This window comes from Malurus melanocephalus, unplaced genomic scaffold, assembly GCF_030028575.1.
Source record: "Malurus melanocephalus ecotype Western Australia unplaced genomic scaffold, MMel_1.1 scaffold_628, whole genome shotgun sequence".
In the NCBI taxonomy this organism is placed as follows: domain Eukaryota; kingdom Metazoa; phylum Chordata; class Aves; order Passeriformes; family Maluridae; genus Malurus; species Malurus melanocephalus.
The window spans coordinates 290,308-304,435 of NW_026623860.1; the positions used below are offsets into that span (position 1 = coordinate 290,308).

Consider the following 14,128-nt stretch of genomic DNA (forward strand, 5'->3'; position numbering starts at 1 on the left):
TGACCTTGTTAAATTACAGCAGGTAGCTCAAGCATCTGCTGCAGGCACTGCTGTGGCCCTCACTTCCCATGTGCCACAGGAACACACATTAGCTCTGGAGTATTGATCTAGCAAGGATCAGTGCAAGGGCACTTCAATGAGAAAATGAGTAATTCTTTACTCTGATTATGATGATTAATTCTGTTATGTCAGCAGCCTTTGGCAGAGCCAGTGACAGCAGCAGATTTCAGAGGGGAAAAACCTAATTTAAGAGCCAACAACGTTAAAGAGGAATTTTGTGTGGTTAAATAATAATATTAATAAATGATACACAAGCAGCTATGATTTTACATATATGCAGAAACACATGTACTTTCCTCAATTCTGTATAGGACTTGGTACTGATGTATAAGGGTTTTGGATTTGAAATATCAGCAAAGATTAAAAAACTGGCTCTGTTGCTGGAATCAACCAGCCACAGATGCACTCAACGTGGAATTTTTTGGACCACAGGAAGCTGAGCAGAAATTCTCTCACAGGTGCCAATTTCACAAATAAATAATCAGTGTTGAAYTGGCAGTCATCCTGCTTCCCTCACATCAAGTTTGGTTATGCAAAAGGCTAATCTAGACACCTCTCAAGTATACTATTTAAGATAGGCCTTTGTACATGATATTGGATGTTTCAGTGTTTGAAGGGGATTTGGMTTTCAGACAGTGCAATAATTTGTTTCCTCTCCAGTTCTGAAGGTGTGCACTGACCCGTTGTGCCTCTTTCTCCTACACAGTTTCTCTCTCAGCTGCTATAATCAAGTTGTGCTCTTTGGCAATTTGTTTTGGTCCTGGTGGAATCCCAACTCTTGTATGTCATGCTTTTGGTAGGAGATGSTTTTAGGAGGGAAGTAACAAGGTCAATTTCTCCAACCCTGTTTTGCTGGGAAATGTTTATCTGGCAATCCTAAAATCATTAGAAATGATTCTCAATAGGGCATGCTCTGCCAACACATGACCTTTAGTTGTTAAAGAGTAGAGAAAGCACCACAAAAGCAGGTAATACTACAATCAGTTCAGGTATTTGACAGATAACAAGAAAGGGCTCTCTTGCATTAAAACATGGCATTTTAGAAAGCTGCAGCAACCCTTTAGGTGGCTGCCCTTGTATTGTGATCTGTCTGCTGTAAAACATTCCCCTACAGTGGAAAATAAATGCCATCAATTAGATCTGTAGATGGATAATTAACATGGTGATTTTCAAATCAGAATCACTGCAAGCACTTCAGCAAGTGTCACCTCCTCAACTCAGAGGTGCTGATCACTTGCCTTGTACTGGCAGGCTTGCACACAACACTATTTGGACCCAGGAWTTTGAACTCCCCCCATGTTTCCTCACGTTCTCAGTTCATATACAGAGTTGTTTCCTAGCTAATGTTTTTTTTTAATCATATGCAAGGCAAAGAGCTGAAGGCTAGGCATTGAAGAAACCAGTYTCCTTTTGATCTAATGGGAAATTGCCTTATTGATTCTTGTGGCAGAGATGAGACCAACATTTTATTTCCATAAAAGTCTTGATTATCTGGAGTGCTCTTATAATGACTGTATATAGCGTCACCAATTAATATCTAATACTAAAAATGCTGAAAAGGTGATGTGTAAATACACAGAGAACTACATTGATCCACCATACTGACATAAACAAGGAAGTTATTTCAGTGTCAATTTACACTTTGTATAAAACCTGCTTTCCAACTATTCATGGGAGATCAATATTTATGACAGTTCATTAGAGAACGCAGTTGACTTTTATTGTGCAGACCAAAMAAAAATGCAGTCACCAACCCACCACTGCATTAATGTATGAAATCAGTTAACAAAATTATTGTAAAAAATAACTTAATTTCCGATGAGCAAATGGAAGCAAGTTCTACAGCTTTCCCACATTCCTGTGTTGAGSAGAAAATGGCATTGAACCATTATACTCAGTAACTCAAGGACAAAACCATTCTGTTGTTTAGGGRAATAAAAATATTCTGATTTTCTCCCCTAGTCCCAAACCCAACATCAGTTCATATACAAGAAAAACCTCCCTTGGAGTTACTGCAGAAGTCCCACACTCTTTACTCTCTAACTTACATATGGAAGTACCTGATAGAGCTATCCTACTGGCRTGTACACAACTCAGTGAAGCATTGCTTGGCTCCTTCCAAGTGTTTTTAGCTTACCAGCATACTAAGTTTAATGTTCTGCTTCCTCATAATGTGCATACCCACTAGCATAGGTCCTTCCTAAATTCAAATTGCTGAATACATCTGTGGCCTCAGAATCTGAATCCTTCCCTCGCTCATCATTTTCATCTTCATCATCATCTTCTGCTTCGTACTCATCACATTCATCCTCATGGTCACCTGCATCCCCAGTCTTGCTGGAAGAAAGGTTTTTCCAGTAGGCATCATAACCAGAAGCTCCATCTGCATCTTCTCCTCCAGTCTGTCGGCCRAACTTTAAAGAGCGTGCTGCAGGCAGAGAAAAACCATCATGTTTCCACCAATCCAACCATTTCTACCTTTTTTGCAAAACTTGAAGAGTAGTTTAAATGGCAATTATTTTTCATTTTTTTTCCACAACTAAAATCTCAAACTAAACAAAAGCTTTCACTCCATTGGAAACAATTAATGGTTAAGAATGAGATTGCTTAATTCCAGAACTCAGAAACACAAYGTTTTTCTCAAAACAAATGAAGCAAAGCTGTGCAAAACACTTGGCTTGTTAGCTAAAGAAACTGGCTTACTTGACATGCTCAGATCCTTTGTCTGCTGAGTTTCATGGCCACATTTAGGGCAAGGAGGCTTTTTTCCTTTTTCCTGCTTGAAWACCTTACTTCGCACATGATCATCACAGAAACAAGCCTGTGTGTTGAAGGGAGAATATAAAGGTCAAATATTTTAATCATAGAAGCACATTCCTCAACAAGCAGCAAGCACAGACAGTGTTTAACAGCAGTAAGGGTTTACGGCTGGGATTAAATTTTAATGAGGTCTCTCTGCAATGGACATGGGGTCTGTGCACAGAGCAGGCACTCTGTGTTCAATGTGGTTCCAGGGTTTCTGGGGAAGAGGCTGGATAAAGTGCCAATAAACAAGCAGAGAAAGTAACATATTCCAGGGCTGGGCTGCAGTGCTGCCCACAAGGAGCCTGGCAAACTTGGGTTTGGGCTGACAAGCTCAAATAAACATAAYGAGATATATGCCAGAATGTAACTATACAGGGGCCTGCAGGCAAAAATTAGAGTTGGGAAGTTCACACAGTGAGCACCAGGGTGCAGTGAAAATACCTGGAAATAAGAACAATTTGGAATAGGCCATCAATGCCATGGGAGAGAGGAGTGAAAACATATGGATGGTAAGAAGAGTAAGAGCAGGCAATGAACCAGCACCTGGAGAAATCTGGGCAATGCTGATGATAAAACAGGTGGAACTTTTTATACAAAATTACTTCTGAGTGCATAAAACCATAAACCTGATGTCAACAAATAGCCTGGTCACGTGTTGTCTTGGGTTGATTTTATGATAACACTCTATTCCTATATTCCATCTGCTTGTATGCCCAAAATGCATTTGTGCCTTTAAATGTGACCTGGAAGAAGGGGCAGGGGCGGCTGGGAAGGCAGCGCGGGGCGCTTAAAAGCCGGGACTGCGCACAGCCAGTGGTGGTTGGGAGCTCAGCTGCAGAGGAAGTTCAGCTCATGTGTGCAGAGGAGTTACGTTGTTGCCACTCAGCTAGGTTGGGTTTGTTAGCTTGGGCAAACAGCTCTCCCTGGACTGACACCCCTTCTACAGCTCCTGTGATTTTCCTCTGGAGCAGCTCAGCAGGGCTTCGGTCCAAGAACCGAGAGGCAAACGCTGATCAGCAGTGGCCTGCAGGGACAAGCCGCGGGTGCTGCTCTGTCTCATCCCAGACTCTGGAGGAGCCAAACCGGTGACAGAAAGGCACACCGAGCCCTCTGGTTCATCCACAGTGAGGAGAGGACTGCCACCAGGTTCCCACTGTTACCCAAGRGGCCATGTGGACTTTTCTTTTGTTTCTTTCTTTTCCTGGGACAAGAGCCATGCCATCTTTCAATGCACCACGTGCCAAGGGGCTGTGGGGGGAGAAGGCAGCGTGCGTTCCTGGACTTTTAAATATCTAACAGTTACTTTTTTTTTTTTTTTTAAATCTGTGTCCTGTGGGCACCTTGTTTTCTGAATAAATTATTTTTCTCTTCACATTCGCCCAAACATCTGTTTCATATTGTTGGGAAAAAATTATCAAACTTTTTCACTTAAGAGGAAACATTTATCCTGTAACATTTCTCTCTGAAAACACTGTCTCAAACCGAGACACGTGTAAAACTGAATTAGCTGTGGGGATTATTCCTTTGGATGCAGCAATTTCTGGTCAGATCATCACCTGACTGTTTAAAAGAATAACTTTTCTAATTGTCACAGTTCCACACTKGGTCAAAGCATATTCCAAAGCCTTGGATTCTGTTCCAGACCAAGGATTAATTTTGTTGTTTTGGTTTTTGTTAAAGCCCCAACATGGTGCAGGCACGTAAACTAAAAGGACTAGAGAAAGATCACCCCACACTGTCTTGTAGTTATCAGGTGAGCACAGATAAACTTGTCCTCCCCAGGTCTACCCCCAGGCTACAGAAACTAATACAAAAGTATGAATTTCTTCTTAACCATGGAGAGGAAGACATGACAAGGTCTGACGCCAGCCTTGGAGGCCAAGAAGAAGGAACCTCAAATCAGCTCCTTACAACTCTTTTTACTTTTTACCTTACAACGCAGGCAGGAATGCTGTCCCAGCCTGTTACAGGAGACACCTGTTGGAGAAAATCAATATGGCAAATTCAGTAATTGGAAACTGCAGACCTTTCATATTTTTAAAACCTTGTCAAAGTATGTTAYACCATAATTGAGGCATTTATTTCTAATTCCCTGACACAACTGCACTCTGGCAATGTGAATCAGTCATTTTACCTGACAGTACCATTCTACTAGATTTTTTCAACTCTAAACCTCATTTTGACACAAAAACATGACATTTCAAGAGGGAAAAAACATTTCTTTCTTGAGCTTCCAAACTTTTAAAACCTGAAGTTTCAGAATCAATTTGGTTTTAAGGTTTCATCTTGCTTTTCCTTTTCTAACAACATTAAACGAAGGAGTGCTAGAGATATAAGAACACTTAAAACTTGCAAACTTCCAAACCTAGAGAAGTTGTTTCATTCCGCATTTTCTGTCATATCTTCTGGAAATGTAATTGACTGCACAGCATAAAACTTCAGGAGGGTCTGGGATCTGGCACATGAGCCATAAAGTGGAGAATCAATGCCCAAAATTTAACACATCTGGAGCTTCACATTATTTTCTTTATTCCACTAGGGGGGGGTAAGGCAAACAGTCAAGTTGGCAGTAACATGAGTATGGGTAAATAGTTACTCCTAAAGAAGCAGTAATGTATTTTACCAGTTTCTGTGCAAGTATTCATTCCCTTCCATCTTGCCTAATCCCTGTAAAAGCGAAGTTTTTGAATCTGAAGTAAATCATGAGTTTTCCACATGAGAAGGAGAGACACAGGATTTAGAGCTGTGTCATGGGTTTAAAGATAAAACTGGAAATGCTGATGCAAATATATTCATAATTTCTTGACTATCTGCACTGCAAAAAACCCCTCTCAGATAGCGATGGAAAACAACAGCACCCTGCAACATTACCCTTTTCACAGCTACAACAGATTTAGACTACAATTGCATGACCATGTTTAAAGTTCATGTACTCTGTAAAAGTACAGGTTTTATAATTTTGTTACCACACACCGACAAAAATCCTGTCTCTACCAAGTCTGTGCTGTGCCACTGAACACAGTGAAAACCCTCAAAAAAACTCACTCTCTATTCAGGGTGTGATATCACATCTTTGAATTAAAAGCTTCCAACAATCATTGAGAAAACATTCTTGTGGAACAGCTGTTGCTGTTTCAATATTGCTATGCAGGAAGATATTCTGGCAGAATACATCAAGGGAAGCTAAGCAAAGCTTTAAAAATAGCTGGCAGGGAAAAAAAGTATGGGAGATGAAAAGGAGATAAGAGATGTCTAAAGACGCTGACTATTGAAATCACTAATATTCTGGACCAGGAGAAATCAATTAGGACAAGAGATTAGCCAGTTCAAAGGAGAACAGCCTTATGATAAAGATTAAATTTCAGTAAGACTGAAAATCTTACAAGAGTCAAAATACAAGCATACAAGTTTTAGGAAAGACAAATGAATGCTTGTCTTGTGATAAACCAAACTGTAGTTAATGGTAGACAAAAAATACTGCTACAAAAATTTAGTTATTTCAAACATGCAGAGTCTTGGCTTGTAGATTTGTTTTGTCATTGGTTTTTAATTTCCCTTGAAGCTTCCCTGTTTCAGCCAGAGATCAGTGGTGGGTGAGCAAACTCAGGCATGACCACTACGTCCTCTTACAAAACTACAAGTTTCAGTTTTGTCCACACAAATAATCAAAGTTCAAAAGGACAAAAAGGCTTCAGCTACCAGCTCTTTACTCAGAAAMAGTGGGCATGTATGAACATTTGATACATTACTGACACACACGTCCACAGTCCACTGTCAGTGAGGAAACAAACACTGAAATCATGTTCYGGACTATTTTTGTCACTTCCTTCTGTGCTCACTCTGTCTCACTGAGTCAGATGGTRGCTGCTGAGTCACAGCCTTCCTCAGGACATGAGCAGCTGCTAACCTTTCACCAGCAWACAGGCCTTCCACAGCAACTTGGGGAAGTTCAGCCAGACCAAGACAGGTGGCACTGTTTAGGGCAGCTCTTTCCAGGAGGAACAGGTATCTAAAACTAGCTCATCATTGGGTCAAAACAGTGGAAAAGAAGCTCCTACTACCTGCAGAGTTTTGTGGAGTGAAAAAGCAGCATTGGCAGCTCTAGTTGTTTTGCTGCAGTCCTGGCCACTGCCAACTTTGGAGAGCGCTGGCTCCTGCAAAGGCAGTTTTCCATGGGAGGCCTGAAAGAGCCTGGCAGGAAAAAAACTGCCATGTATGCTCTGGCATGGACGAAAGCCCATGAAAGAGAAGAAAGTTCTAGTCTGGATAACTGGATCCCAAAAGCCAGCCCACAGGAAACAGACCCTTCCCTCAAGCAGTGGCAAAATCTACTTGGGAAAGGTGATGGAGGGTATTCTGGAGCACAAAGGAGACAAGTGGAGAGTCTGTTGGCTGTGGTGAAAGGAACTAAGAATAACAAACTTACATTTAAATGTCTCTGCTTCCAGAACTTGGCAGCTGGCTTGATGTTCAAACTGATCATCTTCACAGAGGAAATCATGGCAAAAAGAGCAGGCGAATATTCTTCCTCCTGAAAGATTTACCAAGGCAAAATAATCAGCAATGAGCACAGCCATCAAGTCCTGCTCTGCAAACAATYTAGGTGGTAGCTTTGACTGAAGACCAGTTCTCCCTTCAACTGTGCTTCAATGAAGTCCTAAATTAGACACTGCCATMCATTTTTACACTGAAAAATACCTCATATCCTACAATATAAGMCAGCATAACTAAAAAGCAAGTATTACTTTTAATGTTTTTCTTCATTTTAATTCCACTAGCATTAGCTGTTTTTCTTAAATCAGATCACAGTCTCATCCAGTATTCTTCCCTCTAAAGCCCTCACCTCTACTACACACTTGAAATAGACATTTTAAAGGATTCCACAAATGGAGATCAGTACGGTTTCCTAAGCCATTGCGAATCCAAATACCTGTGTTAACGCAGAACAGAGTGAGAATGGCAGAAAACAGTGTTGGCAATTTGATGCAGTGCTTAATTATGTGAATAATTAAGACAGAACCATTATAATTTAGATTACATAATCATCCTAAGTTGAGCACTGTATGTTCTTGAGCAGGTCATTTACTTTCCCCACTGTTTTTAAAAGAGGGAGAATCCTAGCTTTGAACAAGCATACTGCAAAGAYTAATCAGTGAAGACAAAAAAGGCTATGTTAAGAATATAGGCGCAGTAACTTTAGCAATGTGAAGAAAAAGTGTAATTTACATTTTCTTGTTTTTAAATGTCAGCAACCTACCATGATCCCAGACACTTCTTTCACACTCAATGCATTCTGCATCTGCCAGAGGGCACATGCATGCGTGGGTGCTGAGACACTTCCTCCCRTGACACACCCAGGCTTCACAAAAATCACAGATTGCACCCTGCAAGCAAAGCAAGATATCATCTCAGGAGTTCTACAAAGCCTAGAGAGAGACTTATCCCATAATCCTCAATGCATCCTAGTATCCCTTCTCTCAGAAGGCTCATTTTGGTTGAGTGAGAGAGTATTGAACCTAATCTGTGTTCCAACCAAGCTGCTYCATGGTTCACATTTGTTATTAATTTCTGCAGGATTAAGTATGATGCAAAACATTTTACATTTCTTATCACACATTTGGCAAATGGAACCTTGTGTCCTTCAGCTGAAACCGGAGATCCATAAATGATAACAATGTTCTGTCAAAAAAGTAATGTCAAAGACCTGAAAAATGCCTCTAGASTCTTACAGCTCAAATCACTCGGACTTTAAACTCTGCTATATTAGAGCTCAAGTTCTGCAGAGAGCAAAGATCAGATAACTCATTGGAAGCTAGACTGTTTAACTCACATTTTCATTRAAGTACAAGATCTCCACATGAGCTATCCTTATCTATAGCATTCAAGAAGCTTTTTCAGCCCATAGGCAACTAATTACCATGTGCATTACCTGCACACAAAGCTAAGAAAGCAACGATGAGTCCAAATTTAACTGCTGATGCATTCACTCTTGCATCAGTGAATGCATGGGATGAGCTCARGAATGCCAGAGTGTAAAGGCCAGCAGTGTTACTGGGAACAGCTGACTGCCAGCTGCAGGCAGAAACAGGACAGAGGTTTAGTCCACTTAATCCAGCGGCTGTGACATGTCACACCTTGCTTTCCAAAATGCCCACACCAATTTGTCCKTCTAAGAACAAAACTTCAAAGGCCTGAAGCTATGATTATCTCTAATTAAGAGCCCAAATGAGRGGTTTTGTTCATTAAAATTCCCCCCTAATGGAACAGATTCCTCTTTGTGATACTGATGATCTCTGCAGTACTAAGACAACAATAACAGTCTGCAGGTTTCTGCAGAATGATCCTACATTTTAATGAAGGATGAGAATTGTCTGTGGGGCGTGTCAGCTCCAGTGCTGCTCATGCATGTGCTTAGGGCCTGCCACCAACACAGATCCATTAGAATCCATAACATGTGTTGGGAGTCTGCAGGAGCTGAATCTAAAAATGAACAATTTGGTGTTTTCAGTATAGAGAAAAAATCAGTTTACTATGAAAGAAAGGGATAAAAAACAAACTTGGCATGGTACATGCTATCATTCCATGAATCTTTTATTTTTTTCAGGAAGATTTCCACAGAATATTCTCATACTGAAAAAAAAGTCTGTAATTTTGTATACATACCACCATAGCTAGTCCAGTACTGTACACACCAGCATGTTTTATAACACAGTCTGAAGACTTCATCATGCATTTGGTTTTTCCTGTTTAAAATAAAAAGGCAAGCAACCATAAAAAAAACTATATAAAAACAAACTAGAAGAAGTAGACAAAACAAACAAAAAAATAAAAGTAGAATGCATGTTCATGTAAGAACAGCATTTCAACTAAATGCCTGTGCTTAATTGTAAATCTAGGTAAAAATAACGCAAACAAAGATGTCTGCATTATTGCTGCATTCTGCAGCCCACCTTCACACCTCCCTTAGGTTAAATTAATTATTGTTTGTTTTCAGTCAAACCTCTTGCCCTTGGAYTGAGACAATAAGGCAATGTGCTGGTCTTGCTCTGTGTTTTGAGGCACTGGCAAAAATTTCAAATGTCAAAACAAACCAAAGAACGAAACTAAGGTCKAAGTTCAGTAATGACCCCATAAAAAGTTGTGTTTAAAACTGCTGCTCGTTCTCTCACCAGAAAAGCAGTTGARCTGAGCTGGGTGAGAGGTGAGGGGCATTATTGGGTATGGAACACTGAAACAGAGCTAACTTGCTCCCATCCCTCAGGGGATTCTCTAAGAAAGAGGCTGCTGGTTTATAGTCCCCAAGGCTTGATTAAGCATCAAACAGCTCTAATGATCTTTGCTTGGAAAACCCTGGGTCTCAATATAATATGGCTGTTGATAGGAGTATTTTTCCTCTAGAAACATACTCCAGATTAAGATAAATTCAACACACAGATATGAACCATAAGATAGCATGCTTTTAGTACTTCACTGCTGGTGACAGAAGGAAGGCTTATGAAGGGTGACACAGTGCAACTGTACACTAACAGCCTGGCTTCCCAAAATGCTCAGTATCTGCAGGCACAACAAAGGCACTGGAAGCTGCACATAATCGGCAGCTCTGACAGTTAACCTCCAAAACAGCCAAACTGCTTAATGACAAATTGAAAATCTGCAATGATGTGTTGACACAGTAGAACAACAAAATTTACCTCAGTATGAAATGAGTATCAACATCTCCTGCAAGCAAGCAGATGTTTAATAACAAAGGGCGTTTTGGCCTGATTCAGAGCATTCTGTCACTAGAAGTCCTTCTCTTCTAATTTCAAAGCATCAGCCCTCCAGCCCATACAAATAACAAGAGTTGCATATTACATTACAACCCCATGTAAGGTGARTGATAYATTGTTGCTTTAAYTGATATTGAACTGAGAAATTRTATAATCCCTAAAAAAGCASTATTTATTGGTGCCCTTGGTAGCARTCAGAGCATTTTTARTTTTGCTGCTGTTATGAAACAATGCTCCACATGGTCAATCTAGAAAACAGTCAGTCAGATTTCTCAAASCTAAAAGAAAGTGAGACAAGTTTTTTTCCAAAGAAGACAAGCCCATGATCCAGACTTGCAAATCTCTGGGGAGTTAGAGGCATACACACTGATCCTTTCTCAAGAAGGATAGTCACAGCAGATTTGGAAGAACCTGCATCACACCAAGAGGTATTTTCAGATAAAGCTACTGTAACACAGGTACTGAGAGTTTAACACCACAAAGAGGAGTGAGGACAGTTTGTTTTCATTCATTATTTCTACTCACCACATTGTGCACAAATGGGCAGTTTCTGAACAGAATTACAGAAGTAACAAAAAGCTCTATTCTTCTGTCGTCTAGGCACATGGAGGGGAAAAAACAAAAATAAAGCATTAAGCTTTAAAAGAAAGCATTAAAAAAAGACCCGTAAAATGTTTTAAACAAATACTAAACGACTGGTTTTAGAAGGGTAAAAATTCTTACCTTTGGCACTTATCACATTCCTAAARAGAAGAAATGAAACACTGGTAATTATTTTCATTCTAGGTAAAATACATAAAATTTACAGACCTCAACAGGGAGTTATGATTAGGATCCAAACCTTTCATTCAATGTTCTGTCTGGTGCAAACATAACCTTAATTATAAAAGAAGGATACTAGGAAGAATGGCATTCTAGTGGCATTAAATGCAGTCAAGGTATTTTCAATATGTTTTCACAATTGAAAATTAGATATTTTAATACAGAATATTTTAGGTTAATTTACCATTGAAGCATTACAAGGATGTTTGGCCAAGTCTATGTTGGCTCTTGAAGCCCTTATCTGCTTTTCACGTTCCCGACGGTTCTCAGCTTTCTTACGAGCACCAGTCTTTTTTTTAGGCATATTTCACTCTCTGTGGGGGGAAAAACAGGTATGAAATGAATGCACATGAAACTATATATGAAAATACATGGATAAACACAACACACCCAGCTCTAAACCTGGATCGTATAGCTCCTGAATTAACTGTGCTTCATCTCCATTCATTTCCTTGTCTGAAAGTTTCTTTTGAAATGTAGAATAAGGGTTCAATCCACACGGAARAGCCATGTGATGAACCATGAAAAATCTTGTGATCTGGAAAAGACTTCGCTGTCCTGAACTTTGTGTTTTACTATCTTTTATGAGTTTGGCTTAAAAAAAATGAAACTACATCTGTAGTTTTGCTTGCGATGGACCTCTGGTTTTGGTTTGACTTGCCTGTTTACTAAGCCTCTGTAAGGACAGTTGCAACATCAACAGGCAATCAATTTTAGCAGCTTCAACTTGGAAGAAAAATCAGTATTTTCATTCAAAAAGTCTTATAAAATAAACCAAAGAATCTTAACTTTCCTGAACACAGAAATATATTGTCCTGACCAGAGACTAAAATTTGCTTTTGAYAGCAAAGATAAATCGATTTTCTCACCCTGTAGCATTCTGCACCGTGTTTAAATAGTATTAGTGTCATATTTTGTAGTCAAAATTATATTGCTGTGCTGCCTGCTGGCAACTGTCATTATTCTAGAGTGTGACATTTCTGACACTGGGAGTCCAATATGAGGCTCCACACTAATTTTCAAAGCACTCAAATGGTGATTTAACAACAGAATCTAATGGTTAGTATTTACACCTTGACTTCTTCACATTATCTCATAATGGAAAGCACCAAAATGACAAACTGTTTTCATGAAAAGCACTGCCCCAGTGCCTACTGAGGACACAGATTATGATACATTTTAGATGGCAGTTTTCAGAAAGTCACACTAAACTAACTAACAACAGAAATGCAATGTCAGGTCCCCGTAGCAAAGCCTTTGAGTGAATCCAAGCTTTCTAACGCCAGCCAATAATGACAACATCCTACAGATCAATATCCTACTCACTCCTGCCCCCTGAGTTTTCACTTGTTTGTTGCCTTTGCCCTGAGTTCCAATGTTTTAAGAAATTTACCATCTTTTAGTTTTTGAACTAGAGCTCAACTAGTCCATATAACTAGTGTTACAATTCCAGAAAAAATTACAGCAAAACTCCTGTTTAACTTCAATTCCTTTCAAATCAGAGTATATATCACCTCTTTCGAAAYGACTAATGAGTATTCAAATGCCCCTGCAGTGTGTTCTACCCCCACTTTTGGCACTGTCACCAAATGCTCAGGCAGGAAAGACCCAGTGGAATTTGCCCAGCTGCCCTGAAGAGTGTGTGGGAGAGAAAAGTGCATCTGGAGGACCCAGAATAAGAGGTTCTTCCTCAGCCCCAGAGGGTACAACCGTGCTGCCCTACGTTCTTCCTCAGCCCCAGAGGGTACAACCGTGCTGCACTGAGCACCTGAACGGGGAGCATTCTGCATGAGGGCTGTTTCTCCAGCTGAAGTTTCTTACTCAGGAGTGAAATGCTGCAGTGTTTGGGTCAGAGCAGCAGCTGCAGAGTGAGCGTGGCTCTCCAGCTTAGTGGCTGAGGCTGTGGCACGAGGAAGCAGAGCTCAGATACTGGGACGCTGTGCAGGGATGAGGTGAACAGCAGTTCAAAGGAAAAGCCCTAAAATGTGTTATGTGGGTATTGGGTCCCCAGCACTGTGTTCCATTYTCCAAATTTTCAATTCCTGTTCCATTCCTGCTGCATTATTGGCGCAGGTAACCATGGGAAAAGACCAGARTTCCTATCACAGCTCCAAAAGTTGCTGGTGAACTTCAGCTGGTGGTTCTGACATGTGAGGTGCATGAACAATGCCTGGCATCTAAGTTCTGCTGAAGTCATGTCTTCTTGTCCTTGGTRAGGTCCCAAAGGCACACCCTGACTGCACGAGCAGGTTCCTGTATCTTCAGTGCTGAGCAGGACAGTGCCTTGCATCATGAGTAGCTGGGATGAGCTACTCACGGGAGGGCAGGGAATTGTGGGCTACCCTTGCCATGCCACTGATACCAACACCCAAGAAGGGCTTTCTGTGTTCCAAGGCTTCTTGTGCTTTACGACCAATTTCCACCCTATGTGTACTCAAAATCTGTTTCACCGCTTGCACAATAATACAGTTTTTTAGAAAACGCTGTATGAGCCGTGGTTCATGTTTAGAAGGAATCATGGGCTGAACGCCCATGGAATAATGTAATAATCATTTTCCAGGCACTGCGATGTCCATGACTTACTCTAGCTTTTGGAAGCAAGGTGGCTAACACTGCACTCGGCTACCGGGGGAGCCGGACACCGCTTCTCTCGCTCGGGCACGGTAACCCCG

The 14,128-nt window shown here is 40.6% G+C and overlaps 1 protein-coding gene across 2 annotated transcripts; it reads right to left on the reverse strand.

The window, feature by feature from the left end:
- Nucleotides 1-478: 478 nt before the first annotated feature.
- Nucleotides 479-14,122, reverse strand: ZNF330 (zinc finger protein 330). 2 transcript variants are annotated; one of them, XM_057383384.1, is made up of 10 exons: nucleotides 14,040-14,122; nucleotides 11,641-11,770; nucleotides 11,358-11,377; nucleotides 11,160-11,230; nucleotides 9,529-9,608; nucleotides 8,123-8,249; nucleotides 7,292-7,396; nucleotides 4,796-4,842; nucleotides 2,764-2,881; nucleotides 479-2,488 (listed from the first exon to the last, which is right to left on the reverse strand). In XM_057383384.1, exons 2-10 carry the CDS (start codon nucleotides 11,758-11,760, stop codon nucleotides 2,211-2,213), a joined length of 966 nt encoding a protein of 321 aa, XP_057239367.1. In that variant the 5' UTR covers nucleotides 11,761-11,770; nucleotides 14,040-14,122; the 3' UTR covers nucleotides 479-2,210. The 2 variants fall into 2 exon arrangements, with proteins under 2 accessions (XP_057239367.1, XP_057239368.1); XM_057383385.1 differs by lacking the exon at nucleotides 14,040-14,122 and adding an exon at nucleotides 13,278-14,033.
- Between the last annotated feature and the right edge of the window lie 6 nt (nucleotides 14,123-14,128).